At 38.3% G+C, this 19,384-nt stretch overlaps 1 protein-coding gene across 1 annotated transcript in view; it reads left to right on the plus strand.

Moving 5' to 3' along the window:
• The window catches only part of LOC114890188 (phospholipid scramblase 4-like), a 39,785-nt gene extending 30,682 nt beyond the window's left edge, over positions 1–9,103 (plus strand). The window contains exons 4-8 of the mRNA XM_029213612.1: positions 1,845–1,887; positions 2,816–3,042; positions 4,620–4,781; positions 6,139–6,297; positions 7,164–9,103. Of these exons, the coding sequence (XP_029069445.1) occupies positions 1,845–1,887; positions 2,816–3,042; positions 4,620–4,781; positions 6,139–6,297; positions 7,164–7,217 (645 nt within the window). The 3' untranslated portion in view covers positions 7,218–9,103. The remainder of the gene's footprint in view (positions 1–1,844; positions 1,888–2,815; positions 3,043–4,619; positions 4,782–6,138; positions 6,298–7,163) is intronic.
• The last annotated feature ends 10,281 nt before the right edge of the window (positions 9,104–19,384 follow it).

Raw genomic sequence — 19,384 nt, forward strand, 5'->3', positions numbered from 1 at the left:
TAGCTGTGAGGATGTTTTTAGTTGAAACACCTTGTGTGTAGGTGGAAGACACAGAGCCAGGCATCTAAGCATTTTTTCATCCTAGGCTTTTATTTTTTATTTTTGGCTGTACCTTAGTTCCCCGACCAGGGATTGAGCCCATGCCCCCTGCAGTGGAAGTGTGGAGTCTTAACCACTGGACTGCCAGGGAAGTCCCTATCATAGTCTTTTTGCCATCTCGTGTGCAAATTACATGAATCATTATCAGGGCTATCCTGACACTTTAACATCCAGAGTAGCAGGTTTATATTATTTCTAGAATATTGGCTTGGCCAGTGACAACACACTTTGTTAGAACTGCTTCTTAACAACCGTAGTATCTTATTGGGTAAACTTCTTTCACAGTAACAGGCATTTCTTTAGAATATTTTGCTCAGCAGTAGAAGCTCTTACCAAGTAGTGAATATTTTTACTTTTTAGTTATAGATGTTTAAGAGTCCCTAGAGTTTTTCAAAGGGACTGTAAACCACCCTAGTGGCCACTTTTGATAATTTTGTAAGACATGTTTAGGCCCTCTCACCTGATTGTGTTTTCATAAAAGAAAATTTTTTTTTTTTTTTTTGCGGTACGCGGGCCTCTCACTGTTGGGGCTTCTCCCGTTGCGGAGCACAGGCTCCGGAGGCTCAGGCTCAGCGGCCATGGCTCACGGGCCCAGCTGCTCCGTGGCATGTGGGATCTTCCTGGACCGGGGCATGAACCCATGCCTCCTGCATCGGCAGGCGGACTCTCAACCACTGCGCCACCAGGGAAGCCCGAAAAATTTTTTAATGAAAGAAAGATTGTATCCTCTCTATACCCACCTGTAAAGGATCACGCCACAAAATGTTTATGTCAGGTTACATTATTTAAAATTTTATTTATTACCACAGTAATGTAGTGTTCATTAATTAATGTATTCAACAAACATTTGGTAAAATATGGCATTTCAGGCAATGTTCCGGGCTCAGGCATTAGGAATGATCTAATCTAAATTATCTACAGTTAGATAGATATGAGTAGTCTGTCCTTAAGGGGGTTTCTTTTCTGCTAGGATGTTCTCAAGTATAACAGATGATGGGCCAAAGTGTTTATCTTGACAGTGATTCCTAAATAAAGTTAAGGTAGAAGTTGGTCTAATGATATTACCAACCTCCCTTTTCAAGGGATTCCATACTTGGAGAATGTTTCCTCTCCTTTGCCCTCATCCTATTCACATGCTTCCCGCTCTCTTGGATCTTCCCCTATTAAAGTCTGCACTTAGGGAAGACCCTGGCATCAGCAGCCCAAGTGAATGGAAGTCAGTGTGTTAACCTCTTTCAGAGGTACTGTGACGTAATATGAGATCGGACATTCCTGTGCAAGGTCCACCCTGCTTCATTCACTCTCCCTAAGCCACTGAGAAAGTTGGCTTCTCTGTGGCTGGTCCATGTTAAACTGTCCCGAACTTCCTGACAAGTCCAGCCTGTGGGTGACAATATCAGAGAGACCAATGAGTAGGAACTGAACTAGGCAACATAGCTTCTTCTAGGTGCTGTTACTGAAGCAGGAAGATGATTTTCTGATATTTTAGAGAATTGTTTCAATATTTTACAGTGGACCTGGAGGAAAGTGTTCTATCTGGACAGCTCTGCTAATAACCATCTGATCAGGTGCAGATGGGCTGATTTTGCTTGATAAAAATGTTTTTGATTCCATTCAGTTTCAGAGAGATATTTTTGTATCAGCTGATACATTTAATTTCTGTCTCATCAGTTTTTTTTCTAATACTGGTTTGATTTGATTCTGTTATTTCTCTCTCTCCTAATTGCTTTGTTCTATCCCAACAGTTGGACAACATACATGTTCTTCAGCATTTTGAATCCCTGGAAAGTATGTATAATTTTGTAGTGTCCAGCAATATTTGAATCAGGTGAAAATTTGCATTATCCAATATCTAGTTCCTTATTTATACTGATCATTTTTTAGTGGTTCAAAGAGAAAAGACTATCCTCTATTACCCTATCTTCAAGAAAGTAATAAAGGGACTTAACTTTGTATAATTTTATCTGTTTACACATCATACATGAGCTCTTAGATTTCAAAAGGACTTAAACATTTTTACCTGATCTAACGCCCTATCCTTTACCCATCTCAACTCCTCCATATTCACTTTTCATGGACAAGGGAAAGAAGGAGCAAAAAGACTAGATGAGCTAGTCAAGGGCACCCTAGTCAGCTAATCAATGGCAGAGCTGGAAATAGAGTCTCAGTCTGCTGAGTTCTAAGTCCAATGCTGTGGAAGTAAGAAAAAATCACGGTAAACACAATGCCTGTTCTCAGTTCCCCTCACTGTATCAGATCTACACCCTCATTTCATTCATTTTACCTCCACATAGAGCCTTTGACTTTTCTTATTTGGTTTTCTTATTTGCAATTAGTAATGACCCTAATCCTCTCAGCATATTTCATAAGCTGATTAATTCATGGTCTGGTGTATAATTTCCTTTAAATGTTTTTATAATTAAAGTTTTCTTAATTCAAGTACTCCAGGAATATTGTTTCCAATCTTTGCTTCTATGTGGAAAAGTTTTAAAAATCATTTTACACTGAACTTCTTAAAAGAAATGTTTTAAAAGTTCAAAATTACCTATATACTTATAGGGCATATGAATTACAATGGCATTCTAATAATTGCATATTTTTCACCTGAAATTGTTTAAAAAGCTCTTTTGCTTTAGGCCCCTGTGAAATACTACAAAAGGACTTCTTGAGGCCCATTTTAACTGCTTCTAAAATAAGATGGCTCTCTCATTTTTAGTGATAACAGGTTTTGAAACGAATAATACATATGATATTAAAAACAACCTGGGCCAGATGGTTTACTTTGTGACCGAAGACACAGTTGATTATACCAGGAATGCTTATCGGACACTGAGGCCCTTTGTGCTCCGGGTCACTGACTGTATGGGCCGAGAAATCATGACAATGCAGAGACCTTTCAGATGCACCTGCTGTTGCTTCTGTTGCCCCTCCACCAGGCAAGAGGTAAGAGGACAGAAGTCTCATCCGTTGTTTCTTCCTGATCCAACTCTTCCCTGCACGGTTGTGCTCCTTCCAAAGCTACACAGGAGGGGACTTCCATGGCACAGGCAGAATGGAAGAAGATATTGGGATGAGGGGAGGAAGGAAGCCAAATGCCAAATTGTCTTACCTATGGAAAAACCACAAAGACATTTTTCATGTGGGTTCATGTCTTCAGGTGCTAGTTGTGGGGGGGGGTCAAGCACAAATGAGGGTTATTTAGTCAGTGATCGCAATTCTATCAGTTGTGTCTACTGAATTAGAAATTAGTCTGTTACCTAGAACACACATTTGTCTAAATGTGCCTACATATCCCCAAATGAGGTCACACTAAATGTAGACATGCTTTTAAATAGGATCGGAAGAAACTTCAGATACTGTTACTCTACCCATCATAATCTACACCTTGTTACAGATAAAGAAAGGGTGGCTAAAAAAGTATAAGTGCCTGAGGATGGTGTTACACTTGGTAGATGCTGGAACTAGGAAGCAGTTGTGCCAAGTTACAGTTTAATTGCTCTTCTATAATCTGTGCTGCCCTAGGAAAATTGCCTGCTACAGGGAAGAGAAAAGTTTTAGAGAGAGATCCAAGAGAATCTGAATTTCAAATATGCCACCTACTTAAAAGTGGGCAATTTACTTAACCTGTTTTAGCCTCAGTGTTCTTAATACGTTAACTGGGCAGAAAAAAATACCTCCTAGGATTACTGGGATTTTAATTATATGTTAAGTACCAGCATTTTCAATAGAGTTTACTTATAGCCTCTGTGCCTTGATTTATTCACCTATAAAATGGAGATATTAATAGTACCTATCTCATAGGATGGTTATTTTGAGGATCATATAGTAAGTAAATGTCAACTGTGTTAGCATAGTGCCTGGCAAATAGTTTAGTGCTCAGTGAATATTAGCAATTGTCAGATAGCTTACTCCTTTGTCATTATTGTCTTTGTATAATAACAGTCTTATATTTGAGATCAGTCTCCACTTCATCCTATACTTATACACACATACTGTTGTCTTCACAACATACAATTTTCAGAATGCCTCTTTTCTCTTGTTTCCTATTACACTTGTCATGTCTGAGATGTCAGTCTAAGAAGCTAGCATGTTACTTTTTCATGGATTGTGCCAGAAGACATGAGAACCCTAGGTCAGGGGCAAAGGACTTTATTACAGCACAGTAAGCAGCATGAGCTCCAGCACATGTGCGTAGGTCCCCTCATCCCCAAGTTCTACAAGGATGACTCAGCAGATCCCAGGTAGGTGCTACATATGCAGCTAAGGGACATGGAGCTTGGAGAACTGACCATTTTATAACAAGGAGTAATTTTGTCCCAAAGGGAACATGACTTCATCTCTCAAGGCTGTTCACTGAAATACAGCCCTAAGAAATAGACTGGGGATAATGGAAGACTCTTTCCCAGTGACAGTTTCCCTAGTTCTTGAATGAATTAGGAACATACCTAGATTGTGTGTATCTGTGTATGTGTATACCTATACATGTAGCATCTTCACCTCTGTCCCTGCTTCATTTGCAGCTGGAGGTGCAGTGTCCTCCTGGTGTCACCATTGGCTTTGTTGCCGAACACTGGAACCTGTGCAGGGCAGTGTACAGCATCCAAAATGAGAAGAAAGAAGATATGATGGGAGTGCTTGGGCCATGCTCAACCTATGGCTGTGGTTCAGATTCTGTTTTTGAGGTAAACAAATATAAAAATTAATGTTTCTACTATTTTTTCTACATCTACTAACAGACCTCAGAATGATGTGCTTTTAGATGATTTTTTTGTGTGTGAATGAATAAAGTAATGTGAGGAAAGAGTTAACTAACCAGTTGACATTGAAAAATTTTCAAATTATCATTAGGGGATTGCTTAATGTTTTCCACAATGTGAGCTTCTTTTGCATGATTTCAGTGTTTGATAAAGATAAGAAGAAACCATTTAAAACGTTAAACCTGAGAATAAATAGCCTAACCTAATCCATCTATTTTATTCTTGGCTGTATTTCACTAACCATTTTTACCAAAGATTTCCAGGAACAGAATATAGGTCCTGAGTAATGAAAAGGCCCCACATATCACAGAACCAATAGAGCACCCCTGAGGTTGTGCAAATTGCTTATTTGCAAGATAGAAGTCTGTCTGCATCCTCAAGAAACAAGACAACACTCATAAACCAGGATAAATCTTATAGTGGATTATAACATTTTCTGGAAGAAGGAAAATCCTTCTGTTCTGCCTTCATCTCAATGGTGACAAAATGATAGCTTATTACTCTTAACAGTTGTGACAAAGGAGATTCCTGGGCTTCTTAAAGAGTTCTTTCTAAATGCCTCACAATTCAACAAAATTGATAATCCAGAATTGCTCATTCAAATATTTTCTATGACACCCGATAAACTTTCCTTAGTTCTCATTTTACATAACCATATCATCAACCATGACTTATTTATTAAAAGGCCATTATAGATAGATAGAAAATGTAGATAAGCCAGATTTCGAGGGCAGGGTGTGTGGGTCATTTTAATCACCAAAATGTAGTGTTTGGTTATTATCCTTGTGGCAGGTGCCTTCTAGAAGCTGAAGCCCTTTGGGATTCTGACATACTTTAAGAAGACAGGGCCCACAAAAGCCTGAGTGATCATATGGATTTTGTGAAGTGAAAAGAGCCATACCACCTTGCTTTTGCTAACATGTTTCCCTCGACTGGGAAAGACTCCCTCCCAATCCCCAATTCCCACCCTTTGCTATATGAAAAAGAATTTCAAAATCAGTTTAAATCATACCTCCTCTGACAGGCTTCCCTAATAACTCATTTGAGGGTGAAGAAAGAACACTGGCCTGAGAATTGTAAGATACTCCCCAGCTTGGTTGTCAACCAGTTGCAAGGCATGTAACCCTTCTTGGCCATAATTCCCTATTTGAAATTATATTATTACTATATTCATTTCCTGCACCATATTTATACTACCTCAGTGTAAACTGCTTATAAACAGGAGAATAAAGCATGTAGTTTAACACCTTTCAATCATAAAGTCACATTCTTGTCTTTCTAGGTCATATCCCTTGATGGTGTATCCAGTATCGGCAGTATTACTCGGAAGTGGAATGGTGTGTTATCAGCAATGAGTGATGCTGACCACTTTGAAATTCACTTCCCGTTAGACCTGGATGTGACAATGAAAGCCATGATTTTTGGAGCTTGCTTCCTCATTGTAAGCCTTTTGCTTCTGAGTTATCCTGAGAGAATTATTCTTTCTGATGAGAAGCAGTGTAGTGCAGTAGAAAGGCAATACGATTTGAAGCTGTCTCTGCCACTTACTAGTTATATGTCTTGCAAAGTGTTTAACACTTGCAAGCCTCAGTTTCCTTATTTGTAAAATGGAAATGAAAATACATATATATATATATATATATGTATATATTTCAGGGTTATGAGTATTAGCTATCATATGAGTAAAGGGGCCGGGAGAGTGCTTGAAAGATACTAGGCATCCAGTGGGTGTAATTGTCATCATTTCATGTTACTTACCATTCTCACTACTTAAAGATGCCTGTTCTTTGATTTCTTAGTGAAATAAAATAACTCTAAAGCTGATGTTCTCTCCCTTCATCTATTACCTCTTTGTCAATATACCTAAGATTTATTAGGTACAATTTCCTTGCTGTATTCCTGTCTGATTAGTGGCTAATATTCATAAATCATAGAAATAAAATTGATAGCGTTTACCTTAAAAACCTAATTAACATATTGCAATTGGTATATTTAACATTTTTAATATTGATTATCAAGTTTTTCCTCCTTTCAACAAGGAAAATTTAGTTAATTGGTACCCCAAATGGAAAACTTATTGACTACCCAGTTTCAGATTTGCAATTGCTGTTCTTCATATTAGGTTCTCTTCATGAAAATTTCATTAGCTTGATTTATTCTTAACTGGAATGAGATCACCTGATAAATTATGAAGAATAACATTTTGTGCATTGCACCTAATTATCTATTTACATTCTTTATTTATATAATTATTTATCTATCTAATTTGATATTTATCTATACATATAATTCTTTTTCCAATTTCAGGACTTCATGTATTTTGAGAGCTCTCCACCACAACGTTCATCCACTCATAATTGATGGATACCGCAAATCAGCAATTCTGATTAATGAAAAAAATTTAGAAAAGTTGGTTGGGCTTACAGTCAGCCCTCAATTATTCACAAATATATTTATCTGCTCTTGCAGATTATTGTTATTGGGTATTAGCTTTGACAGGTAGGCTGAGCGTGTAAGTGAAAGAACACATCTAAACATGTGTTTCAGTTGAGTATCTGTCTACCCGTCTACTTGGTAGACTAGGAATTTACCTGAAAAAGTTATGACCCATTAACCAAGTAAACATATATATAGTGAACTTGAAAACGCTTTAAACATGAGATGAGGGGAAATGAATCCCAAAGCTTTCACATTAATTGATAGTAAAATGATGGGCTTTTTAGAGCAATCTTTGTTGAGATAGAGTAATATAGCTTCTAACTCTGACCCTCTCCTCTCCATCAACATGTGCAGTTACTGAAGACAAATTTGATTCCAGGTGAAAAGAATGATACTCTTCATTGTTAAAAACAAAACGGAAGGCAGAGAGGAATACTATGTTTTATTGCCCAAGGAAAATTTTACTTGTGCAAATGTATCAGAACCTTATTTTGCAAACTTCATAAAAATTTCAATGGAAATTTTTATTTTATTACAAAATAAAACATGTTTTTCATATCATAAGGTTATATTTTCTATGCCTCATTTACTAGCATACACAATCAGGAGCTGCCTCTGTATGAAGATAGAGTCAGACTACCAGGGCCATTAACCAATCTAGATCTCTGAGCAATTTAGAGACATCAGTGCCCTTATGAGAAGCTTGTATTTAATACATTTAACCTCTCTTGGTTATAGATGTCTTACATGTAAAATAGGTTTGGTCGAATCTCTAGGATTGCCTATTGAACCTGTGTCTCATTTGATATGACACAGAGGAGATGAGTTTTTTTTTCTTACAAGAAGATCCCTGATTTGAACTGTGCTGTTCAAATTGCAAGAGTTGGAGTTTTGTTTTTAAATTTTGAAATGTGACATTCTGCATAGCACTTTGTAAAAGCAAAAATTACAAATGCAGACACTGCTTAATATTGTTTTGCTGTTTTTTATTTAAATGATAGATAAATCTGTATCTATGCAAAGAAAATGATAAAACACAGCAAACATGCTGCTTCTCTGGGATCTATAGCTTATCAGTAAAGATTATTTGGATCAACATAGTAAAAGTATAAATTACACTTATTTGTATTAACTAGTTAAAATCACAGTGTATTAGTGAATACACTCTGATAAATCAACTTGCCTCTACCGCACTTTAGCTTCCTATCTGGACCTGAACTGTGTTCTTTCAACACAGCCAGTACATAGAATGGAATGTATTCTTCCACTGCTCTTTATTAAAAGAAGCAAGACTGAGTGTTCTTTGGTATGAGATGAAGGCCTTCACCCACAGTTCCTATTGAAGTGAAAGAAAGGTGCCTCATTTTAAAATTATATTCATCTTTTCATGGTAAATGTTGTTTTACCCAGTTTCTTGTAATGTTCATTTTTATATGCTACTACTAGCTTTCAAAAAAAATGTAAAAACTGCTTGTTTCTAAAATAATAATTACCTTATATTTAAGGCAATTGTAGTCTTAAATGGACAGATATATTATTTCTTATAATGATGTCTGACATTTGATAGAGCAAATCAGACAATAGTATTCAGAAAGTTTACTATATAAACTTCATTTTTACTTGCCTACATCCCTACATTCTAAGACCTGATGCATAATACCAAGAAAAAATTATTTCTAGCATGACATTTTAAATTTCCGTTTAAAGTTGTTGTGCTATTAACATGTCTCTTACAATTTCTTTCTTTAAAAATAATACTATGTTTCTTACATTTTTATACTACAGTTTATATTATAATTTTTATGTTTCTTAACGATATTTCATTGTGTAAAACTGATCAGATTGATTAACAAAACAAGCCATTCTCTGAAATGTGTGTGTTTTCATGTTTCATCATATTGTTTTTGGCTTCTAAATAAATATAATATAGTTTATAGTAAAATACTGTTTTATTTTTGACTTGTGATTGAGGCTTTGCAATAGACTGGATGTTTGTATTCCCCCCCCCAAATTTATGAATTACCTGTGTGACGGTATTTGGAGTGGAGCCTTTGGGAGGTGATAGGTCATGTAGGTGGAGCCCTCATGAATGGGATTAGTGCCCTTATAATCTGCCAGCCTTGATCTTGGAATTCCCATCCTCCAGAGTTAAATGTTTGTTGTTTAAGCCTCTCAGTCTGCAGTATTTTTGTTATAGCAGCCCGAACAAACTGACAGAAATTGGTACGGAGAAATGGGGATGCTGCATAACAAATATGTAAAAATATGACACTGGCTTTTGCACTGGGTGAGGAATAGAGGCTGGAAGTTTTAAGGTGCATACTGGTAAAAACCTATATTGACATGAACAGAATTTTAAAGATAATTCTGATGAGAGCTTAGGAAGAAAAGAGGCAAACTGTAGAGAAAACCTCAGTCTTCTTAGAGAATACCTAATTAAACATGAACAGGATATTGGTAGAAATATGGACAATAAAGACCAGGATGGAAATGAGGAACATGTTATTGAAAACTGTAGAAGTGATCCTTATCGTAAAGTGGCCAAGAACTCTGGCAGAATTGTGTCCATGTTCTAGTGTTTTGTGGAAGGTAGAAATTGCAAGTGGTGAAATGGGATACCTAGCTGAAACAATTTCTAAGCAAAGTGTTGAAGTGCAGCTTGGCTCCTCCTTACTGCTTACAGTAAAATTCAACCTGAGAGAATGGATGTAAAGATGGGATTGTTAAGCAACAAGAAAGCAGAATTTATTTACTTATTTAGAATTTTATTTTATTTATTCTTTTATACAGCAGGTTCTTACTAGTCATCCATTTTATACATATTAGTGTGTACATGTCAATCCCAATTTCCCAGTTCATTTCACCACCACCCCGCCACTTTCCCCCTTGGTTTCCATACGTTTGTTCTCTACATCTGTCTCTATTTCTGCCCTGCAAACTGGTTCATCTGTACCATTTTTCTAGGTTCCACATATATGCATTAATATACGATATTTGTTTTCCTCTTTCTGACTTATTTCACTCTGTATCACAGTCTCTAGATGCATCCACGTCTTTACAAATGACCCAATTTCATTCCTTTTTATGGCTGAGTAATATTCCATTGTATATATATGTACCACATCTTCTTTATCCATTCGTCTGTCGATGGGCATTTAGGTTGCTCCCATGACCTGGCTATTGTAAATAGTGCTGCAATGAACATTGGGGTGCATGTGTCTTTTTGAATTGTGGTTTTCTCTGGGTATATGCCCAGTAGTGGGATTGCTGAGTCATATGGTAATTCTATTTTTAGTTTTTTAAGGAACCTCCATACTGTTCTCCATAGTGGCTGTATCAATTTACATTCCCACCAGCAGTGCAAGAGTGTTCCCTTTTCTCCACACCCTCTCCAGCATTTGTTGTTTGTAGGCTTTCTGATGATGCCCACTCTTAACTGGTGTGAGGTGATACCTGATTGTAGTTTTGATTTGCATTTCTCTAATAATTAGTGATGTTGAGCAGCTTTTCATGTGCTTCTTGGACACCTGTATGTCTTCTCTGGCAAAAAGTCTATTTAGTACTTCTGCCCATTTTTTGATTGGGTTGTTTGTTTTTTTAATATTGAACTGCATGAGCTGTTTATATATTTTGGAGATTAATCCTTTGTCCGTTGATTTGTTGGCAAATATTTTGTCCCATTCTGAGGGTTGTGTTTTTGTCTTGTTTGTAGTTTCCTTTGCTTTGCAAAAGGTTTTAAGTTTATTAGGTCCCATTTATTTATTTTTGTTTTTATTTCCATTACTCTAGGAGGTGGATCAAAAAAGATCTTGCTGTGATTTATGTCAAAGAGTGTTCTTCCTGTGTTTTCCTCTAAGTGTTTTATAGTCTCCAGTCTTACATTAAGGTCTCTAGTCCATTTTGAGTTTATTTTTGTGTATGGTGATAGGGAGCGTTCTAATTTCATTCTTTTACATGTAGCTGTCCAGTTCTCCCAGCACCACTTATTGAAGAGACTGTCTTTTCTCCATTGTATATCCTTGCCTCCTTTGTCATAGATTAGTTGACCATAGGTGCGTGGGTTTATCTCTGGGCTTTCTATCCTTTTCCATTGATCTATATTTCTGTTTTTGTGCCAGTACCATATTGTCTTGATTACTGTAGCTTTGTAGTATAGTCTGAAGTCAGGGACTTTGATTCCTCCAGCTCCGTTTTTTTCCCTCAAGACTGGGAAGCAGAACTTAAGATTAGAAAAATTCTCAGCCTATCCATATTGCAAAAAATGAGAACACTAAGGGCGTGGTCAAGTGACTGATAAGGAGATTAGTATGGATCAGCCATCTGATCAGAAGCCAGGCACTATTCTCCAAGGCAATGAAGAATGACCCCCAAAGGGGATTCAGAGATCAACAGAGCTGCCACTCCCATCACAGGCCCTGAGTGCAAGGGCCTGGGGAGCAGCGTGGTTCAAAGAAGGGACCACCAGCACCTGTGAGACCTTTGTGCCAGCTGTATGGTGCCATTCACATGTAGAGCTCTGATCTCTGTAGTCTGTGCCACACTCCTCCAACACCCCAGATGAAGTTCTGGTAGACCCCCAGTGTAGCATGGGCCTCAGTGGTTGCCCTTCCAAAGGGCACAGGCAGCAAACTTTGGTGATGACCATACGACCCTATGTCCATTGGCTCAGGTCTGGTGGGGCATGGCTGCCTTTACCTAAATTTCAGAGGATGGGGCCACCTGGGAGACTCATGGGCCAAGGACCCCAGACCCAGAGAGCCATGGAGCCCAGGCAGAGAGTCGCTACAGGCCTTCCTGATGAGCCCTGGGATGATATTGCCATCCCAGTGGGTCTAGAAGGCAGGTCACTGAGTCAAAGAAGATTATTCTTGAGCCTTAAGGTTTAACGTTGTTTGTTCTGTTCGGTCTTGACATACCTGGGAACTTTCCTCCTTTATTCTTTCCTGTTTTACCCTTTTGGAATGGAGATGTCTATGCTATGCCTGCCCCACCATCGTATTTTGGAAGCACACAACTTGTTTGGTTTCACAGGTTCACAGCTGGAGAATAATTTGCCTCAGGATAAATCACACCTTGCGTCTCACCCATAGCTGAGTTGGCCAATATTTAAATAAGACTTTGGACTTTGTAGGAATAACTAGCTTTCTGATATAACCAAGTTATTTATAAGTGCTTATTTGTAATTCACTTATTTAAGACACATTTAAATTTTAAGTATGATTTCAATGCCAGTATATCATGCAGAAAAGCTGCTAGAATTTGTAACTGTTGGTGAAGGGTACATTTCAAACATTTTTTTTTCTTAATGACAGATTTCCCAGAAATTTTATAAAAATCTGGTTATTAGACTAATTTACTAGCTGAATTTTCCAAACAACTAGATGTTAAATTAAGCTCAAGTCTGGAATAAGTAGTGATTCTGGGGAATGTCATCCTGCCTCTGATGGGACTGCTGCCTACTTTTCAGTCCTTTTTCCCCCCAGTAGTCAAAGTTTAATGTAATTTATACTGAAAGATGCAAGCTTGGGAAACCCATAGGTCCGGATTTAATCAACGAATACCAAATTCAGCTTTTTGGCTGGTGATAGCTGATATTTAAAATGGACCTATTCCCGTAAGTTGGTCGACCATTGCAGAATGCATTTCCCATTTGCCTCTAGCTCCCTAAATTGTAAAACCCAGAAAAGAGAAAAACAGAATGACACATTCCAAGTGTAGTCAGAGTGAGGCGCATAGTATGCTACATGATTAGACGTGGTATGGTTAGTAATAGCACACGGTAGGCGTTCACTCAGTAGACATTCACCTCTGCCTAACGAATAACAATAAAGTCAGTGGATATATTTTTGCAATATTTGTTATAGTAGCCTGTAAAAAGTTTTAACATCCTCTCCACTATTTCGCTCTATCAATCATTACTTTGTTGAGCATCTTCTAAATTCAGACACTGAGCTATTTCTGAAGCAGAGGGAAGCACAAATGTGAAAAGTACATAATTACTACTCTCAGGGGCTCACAGGCTAGTGGATGAGACAGATTTTTAAACAAAATACACGTCTTTGAGGAGCAGGGTGGACATGTGCTCAATGGGTTGTTGGCATATTCAATAGAGGCCATGTCACTAGCACAATCTAAAGTGTTGGGTGATATATTTCTGTCCCATTTAATCAGACAGTCAGGCTGGCTGGTTGTGTCATAAGCTCAGGTAAACTTCCTGGCATGGCTGGAGATGAGTAGGATGCATTTTACAGTGTGTTGGCAAACTGAATACATGGTGAACGTAACTGAAATGGTCCATTTAGTAAATCTTCATCAAACAAAGCGGGGATTGATGGTTTATTACAGTAAACATAGAGCTCAAGACAGTTGTACATTTAAGATGCTCAATGAACATTTGTTATCTTTAAAAAATTTATTGATGTAAAATTGGCATATAACGTCACACTGGTTTCAGTTGTACAACACAATAATTTGATAATTGTATACTATGAAATGATCACCACAGTAAATCTACAGGCATACCTTGGGATATTGCGGGCTCGGTTCCAGACCACCACAGTAAAGCAAATATTGCGATAAAGTGATTCACACAATTTTTTTTCTGTTTCCCAGTGCATGTAAAAGTTATGTGAATGCTATACTGAAGTCTGTTAAGTGTAAAATAGCATTATGTCTAAAAAAAAAAAGTACAGATCTTAATTTAAAAATAGTTTACTGCTAAAAAATGCTGTCATTTGAGCCTTTAGCAAGTTGTAGTAACATCAAAGATCACTGATCACAGATCACCATGCAAAGTATAATAATGTTGAAAAAGTGTGAAATATTGCAAGAATCACCAAAATGTGACACAGAGACATGAAGCGAGCAAATGCTTTTGGAAGAAATGGCACTGATGGACTTGCTCTACACAAGGTTGCCATAAACCTTCAATGTGTAAAAAACGTAGTACCTGCAAGCACAATAAAGTGAAGTGAAATTAAATGAGGTACGCCTCTAGTTCCCATCTGTCACCATACAAAATCAACTTTTTGGCACCTTTCAAGTGTGCTCTGCAATGTTACTGACTATAGTCACGATGCTGCACATTCCATCCCCATGACTTATTTATTCTATAAGTGGAAGTGTGTACGTCTTGACTCCCTTTCACCCATTTGGCTCACTCCTCAACCCCCTTCCCCTCTGGCATACACCATTCTGTTCTCTGTACCTATGATTTTTGTCTTGTTTTTTAGATTCCACATATAAAGGAAATCATTCAGTATTTATCTGTTTCCTGTAGCATAACTTCCAAAGGTCCATCCATATTTTCACAAATGGCAAGATTTCTTTCTATTTATGGCTGAGTAGTATTCCATTGTGTGTGTGTGGATAGATAGATAGATAGAGATACATGTATATACAGATATACCACAATTTCTTTATCCATTCATCTTTTAGTAGACACTTAGGTTGTTTCCATATCTTGGCTATTGTAAATAATGCTGTAGTGAACATGAGGGTACATGTATCTGTTTGAATTCGTGTTTTTGTTTTCATCGGGTAAATACCCAGAAGTAGAATTGCTGGATTGTATGGCAGTTCTATTTTTACTTTTCTGAGGAACTTCCATAACATTTTCCATAGTGGCTGCACCAATTTACATTGCCGCCAATAGTGTGCAAAGGATCTCTTTCCTCCACATCCTTGCCAACACTTGTTATTTCTTGTCTTTTTTTTTTTTTTTTTTTGCGGTATGCGGGCCTCTCACTGTTGTGGCCTCTCCCGTTGCGGAGCACAGGATCCGGACGCACAGGCTCAGCGGCCATGGCTCACGGGCCCAGCCGCTCCGCGGCATGTGGGATCTTCCCGGACCGGGGCACGAACCTGTGTCCCCTGCATCAGCAGGCGGACTCTCAACCACTGTGCCACCAGGGAAGCCCTATTTCTTGTCTTTTTGATGATGGCCATTCTGACAGGTGTGAGGTGATATCTCATTGTGGTTTTGATTCACATTTTCCTGGTGATTAGTGTTGTTGAACATCTTTTCATGTGCCTGTTGCCCATCTGCATGTCTTCTTTGGGAAATTATCTATTCATATTCTCTGCCCATTTTTAAATTATATTGTTGGTCTTTTGCTATTGAGTTTTATGAGTTCTTTGTATATTTCGGGTATTAACTCCTCATTGGATATATGATTTGCAAATATTTTCTCTCATGCAGTAGGTTGTCTTTTCATTTTGTTGATGGTTTCCTTTGCTGTGCAGAAGCTTTTTAGTTCGATGTAGTACCACTTACTTATTTTTGTTTTGTTGCCTTTACTTTTGGAGTCAGATCACACTGCCAGAGAGGCAGTGGGAAAATGCCTTGACTGTGCCTGCCAGACAGCTTCAGTGATGCAGCAGGAGAGTGCCTTTGTGTGCATGACTGCAGGCTCTAGCAAGGGAGTGGGAGAATGATGCCACAACTCATGCTCACTGGTCCGAGCCAGGGAGCTTGGGGGTGCTGCAACCTTTGACCCCTGCCAGCCTCAGCAAGGCAGTGTGAGGGTGTTACATCCACATATGCCCTCCTGTGCTGTCAGGGTAGAGAGAGAGTGCAAAAATGATGTCAACCATTGTCTTTTTCTCTGGAGAGAGTCCCACCTGCCACCCTGCCCCTCCAGCAGCACTAAATATGTTTACTGTTTCTAATGCTGTTGTTAAGTAAAAAGTGATTCATTTAAAATGGTGCCAGATCTAATGGAAAAAAATCTAAACCACACACACATTTATATAAATATATGTAACTGAATCACTTTACTGTACACCTGAAACTAACACATTGTAAATAAACTATATTTCAATGAAAAAATTTTTTTAACTAGGTATAATAAAAATATTATACTTAAAAATAAATTAAATGGTGCCAGCTATTCTGTAAATCAGACTCAGATAAATTTATTTGGCGAAATTACAGGAACATTCTTTTCCTTGAACAGTTTTAAAAAAAAAATGTTTGCTCAAATTGTCTTAGCTAACAGTTAAATATAATTTATTTTTTAATTCTTCTCATTATAACACATAAAAACAGTTAGAAATTAGACAGTTTTAAAAACTCTTGATTTTGCAGCAATAGGTACATAGAGGGTGCCAGAGAGACACAATTAGAATGACAAAATATTTGTCTAGTTTTACAGCACGCCCTACACCTTGTCAGTCTACTATAGGGGGCAGCACCAGCTCGTGGATTTCTTTAGTACACTCTGCTCATTTTTTTCAGTCAGGAATATATTGGTACTAATCTATAACTTTTAATGAATAGAAGCAAAGGACTTTAGACTTAGAAGGGCATTAAGGTCTATCTGCTCTACATTCTAATATATAAATGAAGAAATTGAGAGAGGCCCTGGTCATGTGTCCAAAGTTATAGCAGGAATTAGTAGCAGAACCAGAAGTAAAAATGGATGTCCATTCTTTTTTTTTTGCTGCGCCACGAGGCTTGGCGGATTTAGTTCCCCAACCAGGGATTGAACCCGTGCCGCCACCGTGAAAGCACCGAGTCCTAACCACTGGACCGCCAGGGAATTCCCAGATTTCCATTCTTTATTCCAGTTTCCTTCCACCAGACCAAGAATTTAGCAGCGATTTAAAACATTTTAATGCAACATCTTTCATAACACCAGAATGTTAACCAATAAAAAAATCAAAACCCAATTTAAAAATTTTCTAATCTTCTAACTCATTTTTAAGCACATGCTTATAGAGTCTACAGTACTTCAATACACCATACTAATTTCACAGAGGTCTTCTAACTACAAAGGAGAAACTAAATTACAATGTTACAAAAACAACAACAAAAACATTTAAAATGTTTATGTCATGGGTAACATAGAGGGTTACTTTATTTATTTATCCATTTATCCACTGATACAATTGATACCTTTTATAGTCACCACTCACATCTGAGTTCAATTTCCTGATTAAAATATGTATTTAGATTTTTTGGTAAAAGTCTCTTCATTGTTTGGTAGATTTTCCTGCTTTGAAGAAATATAATTGCTGGTTCAAAATGGAGTATCAGTTGTGCAAAGACAATCATAGCACTACCCTGAGTAGGGAAATGGAAATACAGACAAATGGACAGTTGAACACAACTCTTGCCTAGATGTGTCCTGGTCTGCCTGCTGGCCCATCAGATGACATGGAACAGATGACGTGGCTGAGGATGTGGGAATATTTTATTCAGGGATCTGGTAGAGGGGGTGAGAGTCAGCAACGAGGATTATTCCTGATAATGCTCAGTGTCTATTTTATCCCCTTAAGTTGCTTTGCTATCATTTTTTTCTGCTAGATAGGCCATTTCTATTTTTCTCTCTGTTTTCTGTGTTTGTATATCTCTCCCCATTCTATAGGGCTTTGTGTATGTCTGTTTACAACATGTTCATGGCACATGTTTGAGATAAGGCCACAGGACTTGCCTGGATGTGGAAATCAGGAAGAGTTTATGCCATTTCCCTCACTGATAGCTCTGTAACTTTTTTTTTTTTAATTAATTAATTTATTTTTGGCTGTGTTTGGTTTTCGTTTCTGTGCGAGGGCTTTCTCCAGTTGCGGCGAGCGGAGGCCACTCTTCATCGCGGTGCGCGGGCCTCTCACTGTCACGGCCTCTCTTGTCGCGGAGCACAGGCTCCAGAAGCGCTGGCTCAGTAGTTGTGGCTCACGGGCCTAGCTGCTCCGCGGCATGTGGGATCCTCCCAGACCAGGGCTCGAACCCGTGTCCCCTGCATTGGCAGGCAGATTGTCAACCACTGCGCCACCAGGGAAGCCGAGCTCTATAACTTTTAAAGGGAAACTGTATCTATATTGCTGGTGTTTTGAAAGATTTATCTTGTGAATGAAATTAATTGCGAGGTAGACAAGGGAGGGAAGCACAAATTATTTTTATCCTCGTAAGGCTGTTTTAAGGATATTGGGGGTTCTCTGGCAACAGTAGGTTTACAGAGTGGTATAGAATCAGTTACCTTCCCTGTCTCAGGCAGAGCTGGAAGACAGGAGGGGTCCCTGGTGGAAACTTGCACCTATAAAACTTACCCCACAGAAGAGCTGGGAATGTCAGGCTGCCTCCCCAAAGAGAGGCAAAAACAAGGAACTGCTTATGTCCCATTCCTTCTTTTAAACTCACTAGCTGGATAAGTCATCCTTGCTCCCTGAGGCAAGTAAATGAGGGGAAGGAGAGTGGCCAGCAGTGTTCTCCAGTGCCACTGCCATCGCATGCAGCGTCAGGAGTAGTGAATTATTGCAGTAGAGGTGGTTCTGTCCCCTCAAGTCTCCTCTCACCTTCTTCCCTTATATTTTAGCTTCTGATTTCATTGATTCACAGTAAAGCCTTGAATACACATAATATTTCCTTGACATGGTGACACGGCAAAATTCTGGTCCATTAAATGTGAAGTCTGGCAACTTCTTTAAAAGATAAATGACACATATCACTTGCCTCTCATTGATTCCCCCTTCCTGAAGGCTAGCAAAACAGATCAAGCTTTTAATAGTGGATACCTCTGGGAAGTAGAATTGGGGAAGTTCATCTTTATTTTAGATGCTATTTTATTTCTTGGATTTATTATAATAAATTTTTATTATAATTTTTTCATAATTTAGAAAATTAAAAATAAACTTTAAAAAGTTTTCTATAGCTGGCTGTCTCTAGGATGTCATATTTTAGGATATAATTTAGGGCTTCCTAATGCTGCAGGAACACTGAAAATTGACTTTTCCTTAATTGCAGTGTAGGGGGCCTGCCCCCCCCTCCCTAGACACTGATTTAATTGCTCTGGGGTAGGATCCAGGCACAAGTGCTTTCAAAAATTCCCTTAGACTTCTGTTTTGTATAGTACAGGATGAGAATCACTGGACGTCAGTCACCAGCTTCTTGCTATTCCAGTGTCACCTGGGATGCTTTGAAAAATTCCGTCCCCTGGCTGCGTCTGAGAGCAACAGCACCAGAACCTGAAAGCCTCCAGGAAGCTTCCAATTGGTATATAAGCCCATAAAGTAAACCTTCTTATTTGTATCCATGTTTTAGCCAAACTAATAGGGTTGCTAGATAAAATACAGGATGCTCAGTTAAATTT

This window comes from Monodon monoceros, unplaced genomic scaffold, assembly GCF_005190385.1.
Source record: "Monodon monoceros isolate NGI ecotype Baffin Bay Population unplaced genomic scaffold, NGI_Narwhal_1 Super_Scaffold_11, whole genome shotgun sequence".
Taxonomy (NCBI): Eukaryota; Metazoa; Chordata; class Mammalia; order Artiodactyla; family Monodontidae; genus Monodon; species Monodon monoceros.